Below are 25,275 nucleotides of genomic sequence, written 5' to 3' on the forward strand. Positions count from 1 at the left end.
CAAGGCCAAAGACCTCCACTTTTACCTTTTTTTAAATTCTTGTTGAATACAGGTCTGTAGCAAATATTGCTCATTGGTCCAAGTCTTTATTTTCAGTTCTACTTGGTCAAACCAATGCAGATTATGCGGAGTTCCATGTGCCAATTAGACCCAACCTCAAGATAGTTTGGGTCTATCTTGAGTTTTCAAGGAAATTTTGTGGTAGTTTAAATAAAAAAAATTGAACTAGGTCTGCTAATTGTGCAATAATCAGAGTTTCCAAAAACTAGTGTCTTTACTCCCAACACAGTAGAAATGGCAGAAACATTAATTATGGCCACCGCTATATCTGCACACACAGTTGTACTGGTGATGTCTTGCCTGAACATGATGGAATATGAACACATTGCAATCCTTGGAATAATTGTTGGCTCATTCAAATCCAGCATCCAGTTAAATGTTTTTTTTCCTATCCACTGTGACTAAAATTTCAAAGTCTCTTTCAAGCAAAATAATTTGGATTGTAAATGGGCATTATAGTAGTTAGAGGTTCATTCAATAGTTTACCAGTATCCACTGCAACTCAAGTGTCTTTGTGTGTCATCAGGACTTAAAATACATTTAGTCCCCTCAATTTGGATTAAAGATTTATATTTTTAAAATATTCTGTATTATCAGGTTGTACAATACCTGGAGGGAGAATTGTACTTTAACATTTTAGTTAAAACCTATTGAGCTAAAAAGCTTTGTGTCAGATTTTTCTCCCAAGAACCATTCAGATAAAATGTCTGTGTTGACCATAATTGCTCACCGCTGGCTTGCTATGATTGCTTTTTAAAAGCAATGCTTTAACTTTGTGTGTGCACCTTCAGTGCTCCACCTGGCAGTGTCATTGGTCATAAACATAGCCTTCCAATAATTGTGTAGATTACGGGCCTCTAAGGAAGGTCTTTAAATTAAGCTGGTCTTTTTTGGTCACAAAGACTCAGATATATGTTGTAAAAACTGCTTTTTGAGACAATAATTCATGGGATGTGAGTGCTGCTGGCTAATTTTTGCTCCTCCTCCCATTGAGTAGACCATTGGGATCTGCCTTCTTGAACTGTTGCAACTAGGGAGGGAGTTCCAGAACTTTGACCCTGTGACACTATAGGGAGAGTGATGTATTTCCAAGTCAAGATGGCAAGTGGCTTGGAGGAAACCTTGCAGGGGATAGTGTTCCAGGTATCTGCTGCCCTTGTCCTTCGAGATGGAAGTGGTCATGAGTTTGGAAGGCGCCTTGGTGAATTCCTGCAGTGCATCTTCAGATGTTCACTAGTTGCTCTTGAGCATCAGTGGTGGAGCGAGTGAGTGTTTATGGATGTGTTGCCAATTAAGTGGGCTGCTTTGACCTGGATGATGTCTAGCTTCTTGAGTGTTGTTGGAGCTGCACTCATCCAGGCAAGTGGGGAGTACTCTATCTCACTCCTGACTTATGCCTGGAGGACTTGGGGAGTCAGAAAGTTGAATGACTTGCTGTAGGATTCTTGGCCTCTGACCTACTATTGTAGCTATAGTATTTATATGGCAAGTCCAGTTTAGCTTCTGGCCAATGTAACTCAAGGAGGTTATCAGTGTTGAATATATTTAGTCTAACTTACTAAGAAACTGAATCCATTGCACCAGTATAATTATCAAAAGGTTCTGGACAGTTTTTTTTTTAAGTCATTTTCACACATTTAAAATGAGGTTACTAACACATGGTGAAAGAACATTCTGATTAAAAATGCTTGTATTAAACCTAATTCCCATAGACTGAGTAAAACTCCATCAGGTAAGCACACTCAAATTCAGCTCTGTAAGGAAGGTATAGTGTTTGGCTGGTGGTGAGATTCTTGTGAGATGCTTCATGTATGCCTTGTCTGTCTGCACCATAGAGTATTGCCCTCGAAGCTGCTGCAGGTGTGTTCAGACTGTCACACATCTGCTGGAATGTGCCTTTGCAAAGCAAGTTAAGAGAAAGATGGCGTAGTTCTTGTCGAGGTTTGACCGGGGCAGCTCCGTGACACAGGACTCTGTGCCCTACGGTCTGTTTCCTGGGACGCACACCGAGACAAACATGGACTATGCCTGCAGGACCATCAACTCAGTGAAAGACGCTCTTTGGTCTGCCCGAAACCTTTTGATCTTCCGGAACAAGGAATCACCCTCGACCAAGTGTTGCAGACTGGCACATTCTTACTAGGTGCTGAGAGATATACTAACGCCTGGGGCAGCTGCCACTAAGGTACAGTGGGAAAGACCAATTACAGCAGCTCTTCTTCGCTGATGCTTTGTAAAATTCCCAAAGTCACTTCTTCCAGCCCCAGAAAACATTTAGTAACTGAAAGTGCAATTTCTCTCTTTTTTAATCTAACTACCTACAAGTTCCCGAAATTAAACAGATTTTCTCGTCAAACAGATTTTCAAACAGACTTGGGACCCAAACCCCAAATCTGTTTGAATCTATCCAAATCCGTTCAGATCTGTTCAGATTGCGTACATGAATTGGCCAGATCTCCGAGTCTACCTCTTACCTGTCCAAATCTGGGAGCTGAACCCCCAATCTGGTCAAATCCCGGATGACAAGCACCCAGTTTGTTATGATGTGGAAGTCTAACTCCTCTGCTAATTAAAACTAACAACCCAGAGAAGCTCCCCTCCTAATTTATTTTCCTAACTCTAACAGTGAACACTAAACAAATACTATTAACAAACCTGAGCCTCCTTTTTCTTAACTAAGCACTGTCTGACCCCAACTCTATAAAAGTGCTACTCCAATAACACAATTATTGAACATTAAATTAACTTAATCCTTTAAATTCCATACAGTCTCATATGCTGTCTTTCTTCTGATCTTCTGAGTCTGGGTCAGAAGAGGGAACAAAATCTCTTTGCATATAAACATTGTCACAAATGCGGTTCAATTCTGCACAGTAGCATATCATGTAAATAAACAAACATAGGAATTTGTCTCTATCCTGGCAAACTAAAGACATCTCTTACACATAGAAGTCTATATTTACATGCATTGAGGCACTAGGAGTTCCAATAACTGAACAGATCCCCAATTAATTCAGTAGGAAGAAAGTAATGTTTCGAAACTAATGCCTTTAAGAGGGTAGTTAAGAGTCAACCACATTGCTGTCAACCAATGGCATCTGAAACAGATGCTCTACCACAATAAGCTTCTGTATAAATGATTTCAAATGTGTTAGAATAAAACATGCTAAAATAACCACTTGTCAATAAGTTTTTTTGCGTGAAAAGCAGTACTTAAATGTAACATGTTATTGACATAGATAATTATGAAATAGGAAGGAGACAAGTAATCTCCATCGTCTACAAAATAAGTCATAGCTTGTCAAGCAGTTAATTTTTTTCTTAATCGATCCTTTGTTAAATAATTAAAGAACTTGTTGATGCAATGAGGAAATGATACACGTTAGTAGCTGTATTATGCATTAAAGTGCAATTATAGAGGATGAGGGAGTTGGGGAGAATTTCTTAACTTTTGAAGAAAGGTCACTTGACCCGGAATAGCGACTGTTTTCTCTCCATAGTTATAGAGATGGAAACAAACCCTTCGGTCCAATCTGTCCATGCCGACCAGATATCCCAACCCCATCTAGTCCCACCTGCCAGCACCCGGCCCATATCCCTCCAAACCCTTCCTATTCATATACCCATCCTTTTGAATGTTGCAATTGTACCAACCTCCACCGCTTCCTCTGGCAGCTCATTCCATACACGTACCACCCTCTGTGTGAAAAAGTTGCCCCCAGGTCTCTTTTATATCTTTCCCCTCTCACCCTAAACCTATGCCCTCTAGTTCTGGACTCCCCAAAGCCAGGGAAAATACTTTGTCTATTTATCATATCTATGCCCCTCATAATTTTGTAAACGATGCTGCCAGTCCTGCTGGGTCTCTCCCACAACTTCTGTCTATGTTTGGGGAGAATTTGTCCCTCACTTTGCCAAGGAGAAAATTCCAGCTGTCTACTGAAAGCGCAAGTATCAAAAGTGGGAAATAGTTCTGTCACATTCTCAAAGCATTAATGTGAAGTTTAACTCCGCTTAAAATGGGTCCAACGCACAGAAATTTTTAATACTGTGTTACCTGTAGAATGTAGCCACGGATATAGTCTTGAAGTGTCCATCCCAGAGAATGTAAGATCTGGAGTACTTCTTCTTGCTTGAGAACGCTAAACAGACGGTCCAGCAGGATTTTGAGTCGGATGGGAATAGCCTGGGTACCATACAGCATTAGGCTACTAATGTCAAACACAACGTTAGACTGGACAATCTCCACCTGACTCTGTTGATAAAGGTGATTCACTCGCAGTTTGTCTAGGGCTGTAAGAAAAAAAACACAAATTGGTATACTATGAAAAGAATCAAAAGAGAAAAAAATTGAGATTTTGAAATGTGCAGTCATGCATTATTTTAGAAAACAGTTTTCAATATGGGAGGCATGGTGGCTCAATGGTTAGCACTACTGCCTCACAGCACCAGGGACCTGAGTTCAATTCCAGCCTCGAGTGACTGCCTGCATGGAGTTTACACATTCTCCCTGTGTCTGTTTGGGATTTTTTCCGGGTGCTCAGGTTTCCTCCCACAATCCAAAGGGGTGCAGATTAGGTGAATTGGCCACGCTTAAATTGCCCATATTGCTTAAATTGAGGGATGTGAAGGTTAAATGCATTAGTCAGGGGTAAATGTGGAGGAATAGGGTAGGGGAATGGGTCTGGGTGGGTTACTCTTCCGAGGGTCAGTGTGGACTTGTTGGGCCAAATGACCTGTTTCCACATTGTAGGGGTTCTATATTGCAATATATCTTCCTTTAACTTGAGATAAAATTTAAAAATAATGAGAATGGCACCTACGCACAGACAATTTTCACTGTATTTTATATTGAATACACGTTATTATAAATGATTCAATCAATTCAATCTATTGAACACAATACTCCATCAATATTATGTCTTGCTTTTAAAAAGCCAAATCCCCCCCCTCTATAGTTAATAGTTCTATTATGCGGTTTACTTGCTGAAACTTATTAAGTGTCGATCTTGAAAGAAACATAGAATCTTCACTTTCTACAGATTTTTCAGAGACCAAATTCGCATGGCTACTGCAATCATCCGTCACCATGTTTTGCAGATTCCTGAGAAATGGAATGGATGACATTTACAGTCTCTTCCCAGGGATTCTGCGAATGTTTCACCAAAGAAACAGGAAGCCAGGTGAGTCACTATCGAAACTCGATCTCTCAGTGTCTGTTTTTAGAAGTGTGTTAGACAGCTATGGGCAGGAATTCATGATTGTTCCTTTTAAACAGATTATTCTTGACTTCTGCCAATAATTGAATGAACTGTGAAGTTATTCAAATCCACCACACTAAAAAACAAAAAATAAGCTACTTGATTTGTCCACATTAATTAGATTAGATTAGATTAATTACAGTGTGGAAACAGGCCCTTCGGCCCAACAAGTCCACACCGACCCGCCAAAGCGTAACCCACCCAGACCCATTCGCTTACATTTACCCCTTCACCTAACACTACGGGCAATTTAGCATGGCCAATTCACCTAACCTGCACATTTTTGGATTGTGGGAGGAAACCGGAGCACCCGGAGGAAACCCACGCAGACACGGGGAGAATGTGCAAACTCCACACAGAGAGTCGCCTGAGATGGGAATTGAACCCGGGTCTCTGGCCCTGTGAGGCAGCAGTGCTAACCACTGTGCCACTGTGCTGCCCACTAATGTGACTTGCTGCACGCTGTCTGAAAATTGTGACAAATGTGAAGGCCAAAAACGACCACTTCTCAGTAAAAAATGTTTTCCTCTGTAAAGCAATGTATAAATATAATACCTTATTGACACGGAGTATTATATTCTCAGGAGTCAGGCAGCCTGGGTAAAATGAACCATAGCTTGTCAAGTTCTGAAAAATTCTAAAGGATTACAGGAAATATACTGATGACTTAAATTATTAATTGCTTGAGCTATGGATTGAAATTTAAATCAACATGTCTCATAATTAGTCAAAAACTTTCCTTGAGGGGCTACATGCTTCTCTCCATACAAGGTAGGAGAAAAAAAATATAGATTTACAGTGTATCTTCCATTCAGAAGACTGGAATACTCTCAAAGTGAGTTGATTCATATTTATGTCAATCTTTAACTGATGAATGTGAAATAGTTGCAATGACAAACTGTGGCATGATATCCTGTGCCGTGTTTGAAGTAAATAAATTTTTGGCATTCTCGTTTATTCTCTTAGAATCTCATGAAATCATCATCTTCTTGAACCGAGCCCTTAGGATTTAAAAAAAAAAATCATTGAGAGGATGTGGGTATCATTGGCTAGGCCAGTATTTATTGCCCAGAGGGCAGTTAGAAGTCAACCACATTGCTGTGGGTCTGGAATCACATGTTGGCCAGACGAGGTAAGGATGGCAGTTTCCTTCCTTAAAGACGTTAAAGAACCAGTTGGATTTTTCCTGACAATTGATATCATTAAGGAAAAGCACAGCCAGTCAGGCAGCATCCAAGGAGCAGGAAGGTCAATGTTTCAGGCATAAGCTCTTCATCAGGAATGTAGAGGGGGGTGCCACAAGGGGGCTGAGAGATAAATAGGGAGGGGGATGGGGCTGGGAAGAATGTAGCTTGGAAGGCAATATATAGATAGATGAAGGTGATACTGATAGGTCAGAGTGGATAGGTGGGAAGGAAGGTGGACAGGTAGGACTGTTCAAGAGAATGGAGCTGAGTTGGAGGGTTGGGTCTGGGATAAGATGGAGGAAGGGTTGATGAGGAAACTGGTGAAATCACCATTGATGCGGTGTGGTTGGAAAGTCCCAAGGTAGAAGATGAGGCGTTCTTCCTCCAGGCATCAGGTGGCTTGAACTTCAACTCTTACTTCTAGACTTTTATAGAGTTCAACTTCTGCCATGATGGGATTTTAACCAAGCACCCCAGAACATTATCTGGATCTCCTGGATTAATAGTATCCTCAGTGTTGGCCATTACTTTCCACATCTATCCCAAACCTGATGATGATATTCATGTCAATCATTAAACAAATGTTAAGGCCTCAAAACATACAGATCTTGGGGAACACTGGCTGTATAATTCAGTTCACTTCAAACAGCAGAAGGCAATCTCTTTTTCAGTCAAACACAAACTGCTGTCCTACTCATTGCACCAAATTGTTGCTCATGTTTTACTACAAATGATCTGCCAAGTAACGAAAGATGTGACTTTATATTGAACCCTGTTAATTGCAGGATGGGGAGGATTTTCAGGAAACTATGCCTGTGCTCCAACTAGGTAAGGAGTATTTTCTAAAATTTGCACAAGACACTTACAAGTTCAGTTTTGCATGGGGCCTTGCTGACATGTTTCTGCCTAATTACTGCAGTGTATCACCTTAATCATGCTATTTTCCTATTTCCATTTAAAAACACAACATTGTCAGTTCACCTTGGTCCAGCTCTTGCTGTTTCTGGATTCTATCATCTATACACAATCTTTCTCCTGTGTTAAGCTTTCATATAAAGATTTTCTGATGCCAGTTGACAATTTAATTTTTATGTCGCAATCATAAAGCTTAGAGCAATAAAGGGGCCGTCCAAAATAATCAGATCCCATGCTCGCTCTTTAATTGAATTCCACTCCAACTCCATTTCCTTGCCTTTTCCATACAGCCTTATTTCATTTCCTTACCAAGTCATAGAGATATACAGCACAGAAACAGACCTTTTGGTCCAACTCATCCAAGCTGACCAGATATCCAAAATTAATCCAGCCCCATTTGTCAGTATTTGGCCTATACCCCTCTCAACCCTTCCTATTCATATAACTGTGCAGATGCCTTTTAAATGTTGTACAGGTCATTCTGCTATAACATGCGTTTTGTTAATGCAAATTTGCTACAAACAATTGACGAACTGGGGACACTATTTCTAAAGTGCGAACATTTAAGGCGTGCATTGATTATAATGCGATTCCTGCCTCATTAGTTTAAACGGTACTACTATTATATGATTTTCTTGTAGCATGGGGTTGCATGAGAACGGAGCTACTGCAGTATAGCAGAACTGACTGTAGTTTGTACGAGCCTCCACCACTTCCTCTGGCAGCTCATTCCACACACGCACCATCTTCTGCATGAAAACGTTGCCCCTTGCATCCATTTTTATATCTTTCCCCTGTCACCCTAAACCTACGCCTTATTGTTCTGGACTCCCCTACCCCAGGGAAAAGCCCTTGTCTATTTATCCTATCCATGCCCCTCATGATTATATAAACTTCTATAAGGTCACCCCTCAGCCCCTGACATTCCAGAGAAAACAGCCCCAGCCTATTCAGCCTCTCCCTGTAGCTCAAATCCTCCAACCCTGGCAACATCCTTGTAAATCTTTCTGAATCTTTTCAAGTTTCACAACATTCTTCCTATAGCTAGGGAGACCAGAATTGCGCACAATATTCCAAAAGTGGCCTAACCAATAACCTGTACAGCCATAACATAACCTCCCAACTCCTGTACTCAATGCAGTGACCCATATAGGAAAGCATACCAAACACCTCCTGCACTATCCTATCTACCCACGACATCACTTTCAAGGAACTATGAGCCTGCACTCCAGCAACACTTCCTAGGATCTTGCCATTTTTTTTTAACCCCCACACTACCTCCTAAGTGCAGTAGTGCTTATTTTTTCCTCAGCACCCATGGTGTGTGTGTGAGACAGTGAAAGACACAAAGTGCACGAATCTTTATTCAATTTCCACCACCAGGAAAGGATCTTGCCATTAAGTGTATAAGTCCTGCCCTGATTTGCCTTTCCAAAATTCAGCATTTACCTAAGTTAAACTCCAACTGCCACTCATTGGCCCACCTGATCAAGATTCCATTGTACTCTGAAGTGATTTGGCTGTCAACTACACCTCCAATTTTGGTGTCATCGGTAAATCCCATCTATGCAATGTTAACATGTGCACCTTAATAGTTATTTGTGGGAAAGCATTCTATCTGCCTCTGTGTAAAACAACACCTATTCAAATTCCCTAAGCATTCTTCCAATAGTAATTCCAAATTCCTTTATATACTTGTGCATCAGGAATAATGTTGTGGTGAATCTTACATGATGGGGATTGTTTGTTGGCCGTACAGATACTGGTCACCAACAATAGACTGACAGCAAGGGTCATCCCACAGAAATAAGGCACTGCTTGTGGCTAAAATAAGCAGAGAATGTGTCCACTGTCAACGAGCGGGAGGATGGCCTACCCTCTGACCCAGCGGGCTTACAACCAATGGGCGATACCACTGGGACTGCAAGCAGGCGCCAGTAAATAGAACGGTGGATCCTGAACTAAGGTAAGTTCTGAACATTTAGGGTAGGAACCGACCAGGCACCTTAAGAAAGGGCTCTGAAGGCCAAGTGGGAAGCCACCAAAAGGGAAGCCTCCAGCAGATGTGGAGTTGCCCCTCATGCACATAGGGAAGGAAATACAACCTTTCTTCACCTCAGATGGTGAAAGCAGACTCCCCAATCTCTCCAATCCTGTCCGGGTCAAATGTGCTATGATGGGCAGGGAGCTGAATGTGGTGCCTGCCTGTTAACCAAATTCCAGATCCTTAAGTGCTCCTTAATGTATATAACCTTGCATACTTCATATGATTCAGCAAACATTGACATTTTCATGTTTCTAACGTCCTTCCTTTTAATGAAGTGCCCAGACTATATGCAATACTGAAACAGTCGTTTTAGCAATGGTGAGTATAACTTCAACATAACCTCTTGCATCCATATTCAATATTTCTAATCTACCACCATTCCCACCATTAACTATCTACTTGTTTGTGCCTGTGGATTCTCTATTTCAGCTAGGAGATATGTACATAGGGAACTGATAATCAAAGCCTGGATTCCAACTCCAACTTGATGATTTAAAATACATTCGAGTGGGCCTAAACATTAGTGCTGCAAAGGAATGGGAGAGGGAAGATGAGAAATTGTGGTCTATAATAGTTTTTCAGATGAACATGTGTCTTTCTAGCAATCCTCAGGACTTGGTGGAAAAAAAAAGTGGGTGGCACAGTGGTTAGCACTGCTGCTTCACAGCGCCAGACACCCGGGTTCAATTCCCGCCTCAGGCGACTGACTGACTGTGTGGAGTTTGGAGCTGAAAATGTGTTGCTGGAAAAGCGCAGCAGGTCAGGCAGCATCCAAGGAGCAGAGAATCGACGTTTCGGGCATAAGCCCTTCTTCAGGAATGAGGAAAGTGTGTCCAGCAGGCTAAGATAAAAGGTAGGGAGGAAGGACTTGGGGGAGGGGCGTTGGAAATGCGATAGGTGGAGGGAGGTCAAGGTGAGGGTGATAGGCCGGAGTGGGGTGGGGGCGGAGAGGCCAGGAAGAAGATTGCAGGTTAGGAAGGCGGTGCTGACTTCGAGGGATTTGACTGAGACAAGGTGGGGGGAGGGGAAATGAGGAAACTGGAGAAATCTGAGTTCATCCCTTGTGGTTGGAGGGTTCCCAGGTGGAAGATGAGGCGCTTTTCCTCCAACCGTCATGTTGCCATGGTCTGGCGATGGAGGAGTCCAAGGACCTGCATGTCCTTGGTGGAGTGGGAGGGGGTGTTGAAGTGTTGAGCCACGGGGTGGTGGGAGTCGGTCGGTTTATAGTAAATGTCCGTGTCGATTCGGTCGCCCGAGATAGAAATGGAGAGGTCTAGGAAGGGGAGGGAGGAGTCTGAGACAGTCCAGGTGAATTTGAGGTCGGGGTGGAAGGTGTTGGTAAAGTGGATGAACTGTTCAACCTCCTCGTGGGAGCACGAGGCAGCGCCGATACAGTCATCGATGTAGCGGAGGAAAAGGTGGGGGGTGGTGCCAGTGTAGCTACGGAAGATGGACTGTTCCACATATCCTACGAAGAGGCAGGCATAGCTGGGGCCCATGCGGGTGCCCATGGCTACTCCTTTGGTTTGGAGGAAGTGGGAGGCCCTCCTTCCCGTCCCCCCACCTTGTCTCAGTCAAATCCCTTGAACACCGCCTTCCTAACCTGCAATCTTCTTCCTGACCTCTCCGCCCCCACCCCACTCCGGCCTATCACCCTCACCTTGACCTCCCTCCACCTAACGCCCCTCCCCCAAGTCCCTCCTCCCTACATTTTATCTTAGCTTGCTGGACACACTTTCCTCATTCCTGAAGAAGGGCTTATGCCCGAAACGTCGATTCTCCTGTTCCTTGGATGCTGCCTGACCTGCTGCGCTTTTCCAGCAACACATTTTCAGCTCTGATCTCCAGCATCTGCAGTTCTCACTTTCTCCTGTGTGGAGTTTGCACATTCTCCCCGTGTCTGCATGGGTTTCCTCCGGGTGCTCCAGTTTCCTCCCACAGTCCAAAAATGTGCAGGTTAGGTTAATTGGCCATGCTAAATTGCCCATAGTGTTAGGTGAAGGGGTAAATGTAGGGTGATGGGTCTGGGTGGGTGCGCTTCGGCGGGTCGGTGTGGACTTGTTGGGCCAAAGGGCCTGTTTCCACACTGTAAGTAATCTAATCATTACAATGCATAACATCAGAAAATTGCCAACAGGATGGGTGGCACAGTGGTTAGCACTGCTGCCTCTCAGCGCCACGACCTGGGTTTGATTCCACCATCCGGAAACTGTCTGTGAGGAGGTTACATGTTCTTCCCATGTCTGCGTGCTCCGGTTTCCTCCCACAATCCAAAGCTGTGCAGGTTACATGGGCTGACAATGATAAATTGCAAGACTAGGTAGGTTTGAGAGGGCAGTGCATGGTTACAGGGTTAGGGTAGGGGTTTGAGTCTGGGTGAGAAGCTGTTCGGAGGCTGAGTGTAGAAGTTAGATTAGATTACCTACAGTGTGGAAACAGGCCCTTCGGCCCAACAAGTCCACACCGACCCTCCAAAGAGCAACCCACCCAGACGCATTCCCCTACATATACCCCTGACTAATGCACCTAACATTACGGGCAATTTAGCACGGCCATTTCACCTGACCTGCACATCTTTGGACTGTGGGAGGAAACCGGAGCACCCAGAGGAAACCCACGCAGACACGGGGAGAATGTGCAAACTCCACACAGACAGTTGCCTGAGGCGGGAATTGAGCCCGGGTCCCTGGCGCTGTGAGGCAGCAGTGCTAACCACTGTGCCACCCTCGATGGGCCAAATGCTTCCACACTGTACAGACTCTATGGAAATCGTTCAGTTGGCTCCCCAGTATTGCCTTGGCATGTCACTGTCAAATCTCCAGTAGTCCTTACCATGTACCACCCATCCATGCTTACAGTGGTCACATTGACGAATGTTAATCTTCCCGGCTTGAAAGCACTCGCAGTTACAGTTCACCAGTGTGCAGCGAATGGACTGGAAATAGAGAGAGAATGAAATGTCACCACACATTAACACAACATCGTTTTGTGTAACATTGACTTTAATGTATTCCAAGCATTAAATAATGGAAAATGTGCTTATTCAACTTCCAGGCCAAGTCTGTCATTACAACTCATTAGTTTGTCCAGAGTGGCAATTGGTGCGCTAGCATTTAAGATACCAGTCAAAACATAACAGGGGTTGATGCAGATTGTGGAATTCATTGCCATCTTTTATAAAAATATTTTCTGATGTCATGATACAAGAAACCACTGAGTATGCATCACGTTTCCTATTATGAGGAAACTCTTCAGGTTTTATAGAGCAAAATTGTTGGAAAGATCACTGTATTTCACCCTCGCAATGAAACTTGTATTTTGGCAAACATTGTAGCTCTGGATCCAAGTATCTTTCAACTGCTGGCTTATGGATGTTGCTTGTATGATCGAGGGATTAAATGTGTGCAGTTTTTCTCAGCATATTTTAGGAAAATGTTTCACCTTCAATAATCACGCCACTAACATTAAGTCAGTCTAGCAGTCACATTTGAAATTTCCCGTAGATAGTCAGCAACACATTGCAATCCATCAATACTTAATCAAGAGTGATGGGTACATGAAGGGTTTAGAGGGATATGAGCCAAATGCTGGCAAATGGGACGAGACTTAATTTTGGATATCTAGTCAGCATGGACAGGTTGGACGAAAGGGTCTGTTTCTGTGCTGTACAATTCTATGACACCTGGATGTTGGTTTGCTCGCTGAGCTGGAAGGTTCATTTTCAGATGTTTTGTCACCATACTAGGTATATTTTCAGTGAGCCTCCAGACGAAGCACTGCTGATGTTTTGTACTTTCTATTTATATGTTTGGGTTTCTTTGGGTTGGTGATGTCATTTCCTGCTCTTTTTCTCTCCAGTACATCCAGAATCTCAAACTGAGATACAAATCTTCTCAAAACTCGCTAACATCTATGACTCCTGCTGAAGTAACGTGACCAAAACTTTACTGACATCAATTTTCCTGCCATGCATTGGATTTTCATTTGAAATGATAAAAAAATGTGTAAAATTGAGTCTAAAGTGATCAATGTTAATTGGTAGTTGAAGCAGGTGGCTAACGGCTGGTGTAGAAGTGTTTTTTTTAAAAGAAACCTACGCCTAATCTAGTTGGGCTGAATTGGTGTTTCCTGTGCAGAAAATTCAATGGAATAAAATGATCCTACTCCAGTGAATATAATCCCAATCCACAGGCTAGTTCTATTGCTGTTGCTCCTCTATAACAAAGCAACCAGTCAGTATTCAAAAATCAGCATGTTGAGGCTGGTGTTTGATTGTTTCTGATCATATTAATCATTTTGCAAACAACAGAGTGAGTGCAACAAGGAATCTCGGAATACGAGTAGCCCATTCAACCCTTTGAATCTGGTCCATCATTCCCTGGGACTATGAATGATCTGCACCTAACTCCACATTGCCACCCACACACTTGTATCTCTTAACTAAAGTGTTTCAATGTAGATATGTGATTTACATTTAATATAATATCAGTTTTGGAAGTGAGTTCCAAATTCTACTATCATTCATGTGTAGAAGTGAGTTATCACTTACTTCCTGAAAGATCTGGCTTGGACCTTTAAATCTTTAGATTTAGCAACTTCCTGTGTGGCCCTTTGTCAAAGGCCTTCTGGAAATCCAAATAGATCACACTCATTGGATCTCCTTTGTCTAACTGGCTTGTTGCCACTAGAAAGAATTTTAACAGATTTTTGTCAGGCACAACCTTTCTTTGATGAAGTCACGCTGACTCAGTCCAATTTTACTACGCATTTCCAAGTACTCTGTAATCTCGTCCTTAATAATGGACTCTGACATCTTGCCAATGACTGAGGTCAGGCTAACCAGCCTATTATTTCCTGTCTTCTGCCTCCCTCCCTTCTTAAGCAGGAATTGTAATTTGCCACTTTCTAGTCCTCTGTGACCCTCCCTGACTCCAGTGATTCCTGAAGGATCACCACCAATGCCTCCACAATCTCCTCAGCGAGCTACTTCAGAACCCTGGGGTGTAGTCCATCTGATCCTGGTGATTTATCCACCTTCAGACGTTTCAGCTTCCCCAGCACCTTCTCCTTAGTGATGACCACTAAACTCATCTCTGCCCCTTGACTCTCTTGAAGTTTTGGTATGCTGCTGGTGTCTTCCATTGTGAAAACAAATGCCAGTTACCAATTCAGCCCCTCCGTCATTTCTATGTACCTCATTACTACTTCTCCAGCCTCATTTTTCCAGTGGTCCTATGTCCACTCTTATTTTTTAAACATCAATATATCTTTTATGTATCTAAAGATCTCTTGCAATCTTCTTTTACATTACTAGCTAGCTTACCTTCATATTTCATCTTCTCCCCTTTGTTGCTGGTGTTTTGCTGGTTTTTAAAGGCTTTGCAATCCTCGGGCTTCCCACTAATCTTCAACACAGTGTGCTTTTTCTTTTGTTTTTTACGCTGATTCCCCCCTTCCCTTGTCATTCATAGCTATCTCATCCTTCCCTGAGAATGTTCCTTCTTCTTTGAGATGAATTTCCGCTGTGCCTCCTGAATTATCCCAGAAATTCCAGCCATTGCTGCTCTGCCATCTTCCCCACTCAGCTCCTCTTCAATCAACTCTGGCCAGCTCCTCCCTCATGTCTATATAATTACCTCTACTCAATTTTAATACCATTACATGTGATTCCAGCTTCTCCCTGTCAAACGTCAGGTGAATTCTATCATATTATGGTCACAGTCTCCTTAGGGTTCCTTTACCTTACATTCCCTAATCAAATCTGCCTTGTTTCACATCACCTAATCCAGAATTGCCTGTTCCCATACTGTGTTCAACCTGCTCCAAAAAAAACCAAATTGCCATCATTCCTCAAATTTCTTTTCTTGGGATCCGCTACCAACCTCATTTTCCCAGTCCATCTGCATGTTGAAAACTCCCCATGATTATCGTAATCATGCCTTCTTTCCATGCCTTTTCTATTTCCTGGTTTTTTTCTGCCCCCACCTCCTGACTACTGCTCGGATTATTGTACACCACTCCCATCAGGGTCTTTTTTTTCCTTTGTGGTTTCTCTACCCACATAGATTCTACATCTTCCAACCCTAAATCAATTCTTATGATCAATTTAATTTAATTTCTTACTAACAAGGCAATCCCTCCTCCTCTAGTCATCTACCTGTCCTTGCTCTAGGACACCTTTCCTTGAGTATTTGGTTCCTAGACCTGATTCCCTTGTTAACAACATGGTGCCTGCCAATTTCAACCTGTGCTACAAGGTCATTTACTTTCTTTCCTCTACTGTGTGCATTAAAATACAAGACCCTCAGTCCTGCATTGATTACCCTCCCCCCTTCTCAGTGTTGTCTCCTTATCTGCTGGGCCTGAAGTTAGGTTTCTGACCCTTTCAATACTCTCTGTCCTTTTACTTGTTCTGGAAACTTTTAATAACCTCTCCCGAGTCCTCCCTCCATTTAATTCGCTTAAAGTCCTTGTGACCATTCTGGCTAGCCTTTCCGCTAGGACCCTGGTCCCAGATCAGCTCAGGTGGAACCTGCCCCAATGGTACCCAAAAATGAAACCCCTTTATCGTGCATCACTTCGTTAGCCACACGTTTATCTCCCTAAATTTCTACATGGCTAATTTATACATGGCTCAGGTAACAATTTATAATTCATCACTTTGAACAAAAAACACCTGAAACTTAAAAAATTGACAGGAGGTGGAAGACCTGGAAAAATGGTGCATTGCGAACAATGCCGACAAAACCAAATAACTCATAATTGACTTTTGGCGGGATGTTACTCATGCCCCCCCTACACATTAACAGCACAGAGGTGGAAAGAGTGAAGAGTGTTAAACTCCTGGGAGTGGTCAGCTTTCTTGGACTCTTCATGTGGACACACTGGTTACAAAGGCCCAACAACGTCTCTTCTTCCTGTGAAGCTGAGGAAATTTGGCATGACGGCGACTTGCCAATTCTCATATGTGCGCCAATGAGGGCATTCTGTCTGGATGTATCACTACCTGGAATGGCAACTGTACCATTCAAGATCGGAGACGTTACAGAGAGTGGTGAACTCAGCCTGGACAATCACAAAGGCCAACCTCCCATCTATAGAATCCATCTATCAGGCCCACTGTCAAGGAAAGGCCGCCAGCATTCTCAAAGATCCATCCCACCCTGGCAATGTTTTTCTACAACCTCTACCATTGGGGAGAAGGTACAGATGCCTGAATACTCGCACCAGCCAGTTTTAAAACAGTTTCTACCCTACTGTTGTTAGAATACTGAATGGACTCTCAAACTCTTAACATTTGGCTGTACCTGTGTTTTTGTTTTTGCCACTGTTTACCTATTATTTACTTATTAATGCTACCTAACTCTCTGCTCTGCCTCTATTGCTTGCAAGACAAAGGTTTTCGCTGTGCCTCGGTACACGTGACAATAAATTCAATTCATTTCAATTCAATTCAACTCCTGTGGTTGCTTTGAATAATCTACTAATGAGTGCTTGTAATATGTAAACCTCTGCATTGATTCCTCATTTGTCCCTTGTGGGATCATGAGAAAGGGGCAGTTACTTAAATGCCTCTTATATGGATCAGACCAATGTCAACAGAATGGGGCCCAATGCCAATTTTGCCCAGTGTAGACTCAGGGGCTTTCCTCTAGCCGGAGTAGGAAGTCTGACCACTTGGCTGTGGTTTGAGACATGATTATCAGTGTCCTGCTATCACGCAAAGAACGAATAAAGAAGGAGAATGAGGCTGTTTTTCAGCTGCTGTATTCCTCCAACTGTTCTGTGAGGAAAAGGAAGCCAAGTTGGGAAATTGGTTATAAGGGACTTGATTCAAATATGTGTGGTATCTCTTTGTGCTGGGGAGTCTGAGAGCTGGAGATTTCACTGAAGATATACGAACAGGTGCTGTCGGCAAAATATTACTTCCCATGTGGACATGCTGGCAGGTATATGGAGTCTATACAATGCTATGGCTACCTTTTCTGATGCCAATCCTTCTGCCCAGCCACAACAATACAAACGCTGAGCAGCGCCCAGCTGTTTTAATGCCAATTGCAACATTTCAGTGGTCTATTATTGTCCACTTATAGGTTATTTGCTGACTCTGCTGCTCTCTCTCACAGGCAGTTGATTCCTGATGAAGGGCTTTTGCCCAAACGTTGATTTTACTGCTCCTCGGATGCTGCCTCAACTGCTGTGCACCACTAATCCAGGAAGTGGAAGTGAGCATATCGTCCCCAGGTGGGGACCCCAGCACATGGTGGGCATCGGGGGAGGGGGCAGAGCATACGGTATGACGTGACTGCATCCTTTATGGGCCACCCCTTCCACTGAAGGACCTTCCCCTTAACGTGCTTTGGTGTTCTCTGTCCAACCTCTTTTCTGCTTGCCTCAGCCTAGTCTCTGTGACGTTCCCCCCAAGCCCTCCACCCCACACCAGTATTTCTCTCTTTGGGTATGTAAATGTGGTCAATTCTCATCATTAATAAACAACTAATTGAAGCAGACTGAGAGGTGGCTGGTGTAGAGCACAGAAAACTAGTGGGGCTGACCTGCCTGTTTCTGTGAGGAAATTGCAGTTTAATTCCATGTCAGTCACCATTGGGGACAGGCTGCAGTTCCAGTAGCGATGACTGCTCTGGTGGTCCAGCCCAGTCCAGAAAGCTCCTGAATACGGACATCCTCACCACACACTGGCGGAAATATTATCAAAATGACGGATCTGGGTGGGAGCAAAGATATGCCCACTTCCACTTCTGCCCACGCCAGCTGCTTGCATGTGGTTTCCAGACACATTCTACTGCCTGCTTTGTTTGCTTAAATCTATATGTTTCTCTCCAACATTGCCAAATGCAACTTCTCGGGCAGGAGTCCTAATTAAATTTATTCATGTGCACAAGATTAGAATGACTGGAATCTAGCTCTAAAATGAGCTATGTAGATTAATAAACCAACAAAAACTCAGACTTACAAAGATCTACGTATTAGAACTGTCAATTAACTCAAGTCAAAATCCTGATAAATTTCTGCAACGTATATGAAATACCAAGCCATACCTTTGCATGAAAATTAGTTTGTTGAAGTCCTAATTGCAGAATTTCTGGGTATTTCTTTATAAACTTTAGAATGGATGCAATTGCTAAGGAGAATACCACTTCAGAAAGCAATCCATAATATGAAGGTAGGAAACCCTCCAATAATTTTACTTGTTTTGATTTGGAATAGTAATTAACAGCAGCATGCACACCATCTTTCAATTTAATTTAATGGGCATTAGCTGTCAAGTCTGCAAGTAGCCTATTTAGATCTAAGAATGAGGCAACGTTAATTCTATAGCATCACCAAGCACAGCTCTCACTTATTGTACTGAACCTTCGCATTGTGGAAGCTCCAATTCCCATGGATTTACTTGTTGTACAATGTGAATTGCATTACCTCAATAAAGCAAACCTAAAAATCTGTGTCTATATGTGCCTAGTTCACAGGGATGAAAACAGCTTTGAGTTGAGCAGCAACTACAGATTCATCCCAAAAGAGACAATGAAACCAACACAACTTAGGGTCACAAGTGAAGGAAGCAACCTTCTGCCTTCTGTCTCAGGCTTGCCGCAGTACTCCAGCGAAGCTCAGCACAAGCTGGAAGAACAGCACTCATTTTCCACGTGGGAACTCTACAGCATTCTGGATTCAATATCGAGTGCAACAACTTTAGGGCTTAAGGCACCTTCTCCCATGTCCTTATTCCAACCCCCACGCCGGGTCTTGTTGTCACACAGTCTGCTATTACACACTGCTCGTTGTTAGCCATTCACAGTCCCCATTAACAGCCATTCGTTTTCCTAGACTGACTGTTGTCCACTCCTTTTTCAGTCCAACTGCTTTTCTCTCTCTTTGGGCTCTATTGTTTACTCCTTATGCCCTCCCACCACCTTATCTTCCGCATAAAAAACAAATTTGTCCTCCCTTACAGAAACAGAAATTGCTGGAAAAGCTCAGCAGGTCTAGCAGCATCAGGAGAAAAATCAGTGTTAATGTTTCAGAAACTGTGGAAGGGCCACTGGACATGAAACGTTAACTCGGATTTCTCACCACAGATGTTGCCAGAGCCACTGAGATTTTTCAACAATTTCTGTTTTTGTGTTTGTCATGAGTAAAGCAGCGTCCAGTATTCCCAGACCCAGAGGCTGGATTTCCAGTATTCCCAGACCCACAGGCTGGATTTCCAGTATTCCCAGACCCACAGATTGGACATCCAGTATTCCCAGACCCACAGGCTGGACATCCAGTATTCCCAGACCCACAGGCTGGACATCCAGCATTCCCAGACCAACAGGCTAGACATCCGGCATTTCCAGACCACAGGCTGGGCTTCCAGTATTCCCAGACCCACAGGCTGGACATCCGGCATTTCCAGACCCACAAACTGGACATCCAGTATTCCCAGACCCACGGCTAGACATCCAGTATTCCCAGATCCACAGGCTGGACATCTAGATTCCCAGGCCCACGGCTGGACATCCAGCATGTCCAGACCCACAGGCTGGACATCCAGGATTTCCAGGCCCACAGGCTGGACATCTGGCATTTCCAGACCCACAGGCTGGACATCCAGTATTCCCAGGCCCACAGGCTAGACATCCAGTATTCCCAGGCCCACAGGCTGGACATCCAGTATTCCCAGGCCCACGGCTGGACATCCAGTATTCCCAGACCCACAGGCTGGATACCAGAATTTGCACATTGCTGTTATATGACAAGCTAACACAGCATAGAGAGCTGTTGTACGGACAGCTTGGCAACTCCAATTAGTAAAGTCAAGGGTGAAGATTGAAAATGCAGATTGATGCAGGGAGGCAGCAACAACACAGTGGGTTAATGCTGTGCCGCATTTTGGGTTGTTAGATGATTTATAATGTAGAACATTGTATATTATGTAAAAGTATGCTTTGTGTTTTAGGCAGCTAATTTCTTCTCATGCCTAAATGGAACTGGTGATAGGAACAGCTCTACAATTGCGACCGTACAATACCATACCTCTGCATTTAGCCATAAGTCATTGTGCACGTTGGCACAAATGACACCTGTAGAAATAGGGATGACGTCCTGTGGAGTGATTATAGAGAACTTGGAAAAAAGTTAGAAACCAGGAGCCCATTGGTGGTAATCTCCAGATTGCTTCCAGTGCCATGTGGTAGTGCAGCTAAGAGCAGGAGGATGTGGCAGATGAATGCATGGCTAAAACATTGGTGCAAAGGGAAGGGCTTTTTAGATCATTGGGATCTTTTCTGGGTCCGAGGTGGTCTGTTCAAGAGGGATGGGTTGCCCCTGAACTGGAGAGGGGTAGGATCCTCAACAGCAGGGAGGCAGGTACGAGGCAGGACGGAGATACAGCAATCAGAAATAGTAAAGTGAAGAGACAGGTCAGGCTGGAACATGACAGGGAGAAAGGAATGCCTGTTTGATTAATTCCATCTATTTCAATGCAAGAAGGCTGACAGGTAAGGCCAATGAACTCAGGGTGTGGATAGGTATGTGGGACTGGGATATTATAGCCATGACAGAAACACGGTTAAGGGAGGGACAGGACTGGCAGCTTATTGTGCCAGGGTATAGGAGCTTTAGGTGGGACAGAGATGGTGGAAAGAGGGGAGGTAGGGTTGCATTTTTCATTAAAGTGAGTATCACAGTAGTGGTCAGCGATGAAATAACTGAAAGATCATCCAGTGAGGCTTTGTGGGTGCAGCTAAGAAATAAGAAGGGGATGGTGATGTTATTGGGGTTGTACTATAGGCCCCCAAATAGTCATTGGAAATTAAAGGAACAAAATGCAGGGTGACTTGCAGGAGCAATAGGGTGTCATAGTTTAATTTTCCAAATATAGACTGGGACTGCTGGAGTCTGAATGGTTTAGATGGGGTGGAATTTGTTAAGTGCATTTAGGGAAGTTTCCTCAAGCAGTATATCGAGAGTCCTACTCTGGGGAAATAGGGCAGGACAGGTGACGGGGTGACAATGGGGGAGCACTTTGGGATCAATGACCATTAATTTTAAATAGTTATGGAGAGGGATAGAATTCATTCACATGTTCAAGTTCTAAATTGGGGCAAGGAATGTTGATGGAATTAGACAGGAGTTTGCAGGGTTCATTGGAGTAGTTTATTTGCAGACAAAGGGATCTCCAGCAAGTGGGAGGCCTTTAAAAGTGAGATAGCTAGAGGTCAAGGTCTGTATATTCCTGTGAGGGTGAAGGGCAAGGCTGGCAGGAATAGGGAACCCTGGGAGACAAGAGATATTGAGGCTTTGACCAGCAATAAGGAGGCGTGGCTCATGTACAAGCAGCTAGGAATCCTTGGAGGTATACAGGGAATATAGGAGTTTACTGAAGGAGGAAGTCATGAGGGCGAAAAGGGGCACAAGATAGCCTTGGCTGAGAAGATTAGGGTGAATCCAAAGAGATTCTTTAAGTATATTAAAGTAAAAAGAATAACTAGAGAGACAATAGGACCCCTCAAGGACCAAAGTGGACATGTAGGTGTAGAACCGCAGGAAATGGGCAGGGTCCTCAATGAATATTTCTCCTCTGTGTTTACCATGGAGAAAGACACGAAGACGTGGAGAAGTTTGTGGTGATGTCTTGAGGACAGTTCATATTATAGTAGAGGAGGTGTTGGATGTATTAGAATGTATGAAGGTGGATAAATCTCTGGTCCTGACCAGATATATCCAAGAACACTGCAAGAGGCTAGAGAAGAAATTGCGGGGTCCCTGTCTGATATTTTGCATCATCGTTAGCCACAGATGTTGTGCCATTATTCAAGAAGGGCTGCAAAGAAAAACTTGGGAACTATACACCAGTAAGCTTAACATCTGTGGTAGGTAAGTTACTTGAGAAGATTCTGAGAGATAAGATACACATGCATTTAGAAAGACAGGGTTTGATTAGGAATAGTCAGCATGGCTTTGTGCAAGGGAGATCATAGTCGAAAAGTGTGGCACTGGAAAAGCGCAGCAGGTTAGGCAGCATCCGAGGAGCAGGAGAATCAATGTTTTGGGCATAAGCACTTCATCAGGAATGCCCAAACGTCGATTTTCCTGCTTCTCAGATGCTGCCTGACCTGCTGTGTTTTTCCAGTGCCACACGTTTCGACTCTGATCTCCTCCAGCATCTACAGTCCTCACTTTCTCCTTCTCTGTATGGGAGATTATGCCTCACAAATTTGTTAGAGTTCTTTGTTGAAGTGACCAGGAAGGTTGACACGGGCAGGGCGGTAGATGTCATCTATATGGATTTCACTAAGGCTTTTGATAAGGTTCCACATGGTAGGCTGCTCTGGAATGTTAGATCGCATGGAATCCAGGGAGAGCTGGCAAATTGGATAGGAGAAAGTGAGGACTGCAGATGCTGGAGATCAGAGTCGAGAGTGTGGTGCTGGAAAAGCACAGCAGGTCAGGCAGCAAACAAGGAGCAGGAGAATTGATGTTTCGGGCATAAGATTCCTGGTGACGAGCCTATGCCCGAAACGTCAATTCTTTTGTTCCTCAGATGCTGCCTGAACTGCTGTGTCTTTCCAGCACCACACTCTTGACTCTGGAAAATTGGATACACAATTGGCTTGATGGTAGGAAGCAGAGGGTAATAGTGGAAGGATGCTTGCCAATCTGGAAGCCTGTGACTAGTGGAGTGCCTCAGGTCGGTACTGGGGTCATTGCTGTTTATTATCGATATCAATGACTTGGATGAGAATGTACAGGCATGATTAGTAAGCTTGCTGATGGTATTAAAATTGGCAATATCGTGGACAGTGAGGAAGGTTGTCAGAAATTGCAGCAGGACCTTGATCAGCTGGGGAAATGGGCCAAGAGCTGTCAAATAGAGTTTAATATCAATAAGTGTGAGATCTTGCATTTTAGAAAGTCAAATCAAAGCAGGAGTTTCATGGTGAATGGTTGGGCCTTAAGGAGTGTAATGGAACAGAGGGATCTTAGAGTTCAGGTGCATGGTTCTATGAAACTGGAGTCCCAGGTAGACAGGGCAGTGAAGGAGGCTTTTGGCACACTGGCCTTCATCAGTCAGGGCACTCAGTATAGAGATTGGGAAGTTATGTTGCACTTATACAGTATTTTGGTGAGGCCACACTTAAGAATATTGTGTTCAGTTTTGCTAGAGGAAGGATGTTATTAAACTGGAAAGAATGCAGAAGAAATTTACAAGGATATTGCCAGGAGTCAATGGTCTGAGTTATAGGGAGAGGTTAGACAAGCTCAGACTTTTTTCTTTAGAGCACGCAAGACTGAGGCAGGGAAATCTTACGGACATGTACAAGACCGTCGAGAGGCATGGATAGGGTGAATGCACTCAGGCTTTTTCTGAGGGTTGGGGAATCAAGGACCAGAGGGCATCAGTTGAAGGTAAGAGGGGAAAGAATAAAAGGGAACCTGAGAGGCAACTTTTTTACCACGGGTGGTACGGATCTGGAATGAGCTGCCAGCAGAGCTGGTTAAGGCAGGTTCATTAGCAACATTTAAAAGGCATTTGGACAAATACATGGATAGGATTTAGAAAGGATATGGGCCAAGTGCAGGGAAATGGGGTTAGCGAGGTTGGACATTTTGGTCGGCATGGAGAAGTTTGGGCCAAAGGGCCTGTCTCTGTGCTGTAGGTCTCCATGACTCTGTCTTATAAACTTGCTAAAGTAGAGGTCAGTCTGTATGATAAATGATATTTCTGGTGTTTGATTCTGTTGTAAAGGAACAAGTCTTTTCCACTTAAATAAAGATTCTTACAGAGATATGAAGTCAAAATTGGCCAAAGAAGACTGAGAAAATTGATTAAAATGCAGGACAGTAAGCAATTCCGGACATTTATGAAACTATTTCAGAACTCTCAACTAAGATACATTCCATTGAGAAAGACAGATTCTACAGTAACCTTATATAACAGCTTTTATACCCAGCTGACAACACCCTGCAGCATCTTGCCACCATCCCTCTCAATTCCTACACTTTTGCTAAATTACAAGACTGTGTCCAATGTCTAGTATCGAATGGACAAACATTTCCTTAATTAGATGCTGAGAAGCTCAAAGGCATTTTCTTTGATGCCCACTATAAATACTACCGCCTCACTTCCAACTTCCTGTACATTGCTCTGACAACTGTCAAAGGTTAAAAAAAACACTCATGACTTTGGTGTCTTTGGACAAAAGCTTACGTTTCATTTATTGTTTAGTGGAACTTGCAAAGCGCCAAAAGGCTGCCATATTTTGCTACCTGCATAACAGCAGTAGCAATCATTAAAATGCAGTACATTGGTGCATTTTGTTTATATTATATAATAATATATATTATCATAATATAATATATAGTTATATAAAGAAATAGATGAGCAGAGAGACTGAAAGAGCTCAGATTTCTTTAATGGGACAAGGTGATAACGTTGTCATAAAATACAATGGGGACAAGAGAAGAATAGCAGAAGTAAAACTAGATCCATAGAAAGCATGTGGTCTCACCACTGTTTCAGGAGTTAATGGACATAACTCCAGCAAGCACTGTCATAACACCACCCCTGGATTGTACATCCAGCTATTCAGGGATGTTCCTCCTCAGATAGGTGCATTTTCCACATGTTCCACATCTGCCTTGGCGTGAAAGCCCAGGCCTGAGGGTCAGTTATCTGAGAGACAGCTGAATATATCTTACTCCCAGAGAGAGGCAGCCAAAGTAAACATCCGGTGTCATGTGGTAGCCAGGCCTCCTGATAATTCCAGCTGCATATCCATCTCTTTGAGAATGTACATGT

General features: G+C 43.4%; 1 protein-coding gene across 2 annotated transcripts in view; it reads right to left on the reverse strand.

Annotated features, from left to right (window-relative positions):
* Positions 1-25,275, reverse strand: part of LOC122541072 (basonuclin zinc finger protein 1) — a 127,054-nt gene that overhangs the window by 44,026 nt on the left and 57,753 nt on the right. Inside the window, exons 2-3 of one of the 2 annotated variants that reach the window (XM_043677583.2) lie at positions 12,303-12,405; positions 4,118-4,353 (exon numbers count right to left, since the gene is read on the reverse strand). In XM_043677583.2, coding sequence (XP_043533518.2) covers positions 4,118-4,353; positions 12,303-12,405 — 339 coding nt within the window. Of the gene's footprint in view, positions 1-4,117; positions 4,354-6,838; positions 6,973-12,302; positions 12,406-25,275 lie in introns of those variants that run through there. The other variant, XM_087981243.1, reaches the window with a different exon arrangement.

This window comes from Chiloscyllium plagiosum, unplaced genomic scaffold (genome assembly GCF_037043375.1).
Source record: "Chiloscyllium plagiosum isolate Xiang-an unplaced genomic scaffold, Cpla_swu_hap1 HiC_scaffold_39, whole genome shotgun sequence".
NCBI classification, from domain to species: domain Eukaryota; kingdom Metazoa; phylum Chordata; class Chondrichthyes; order Orectolobiformes; family Hemiscylliidae; genus Chiloscyllium; species Chiloscyllium plagiosum.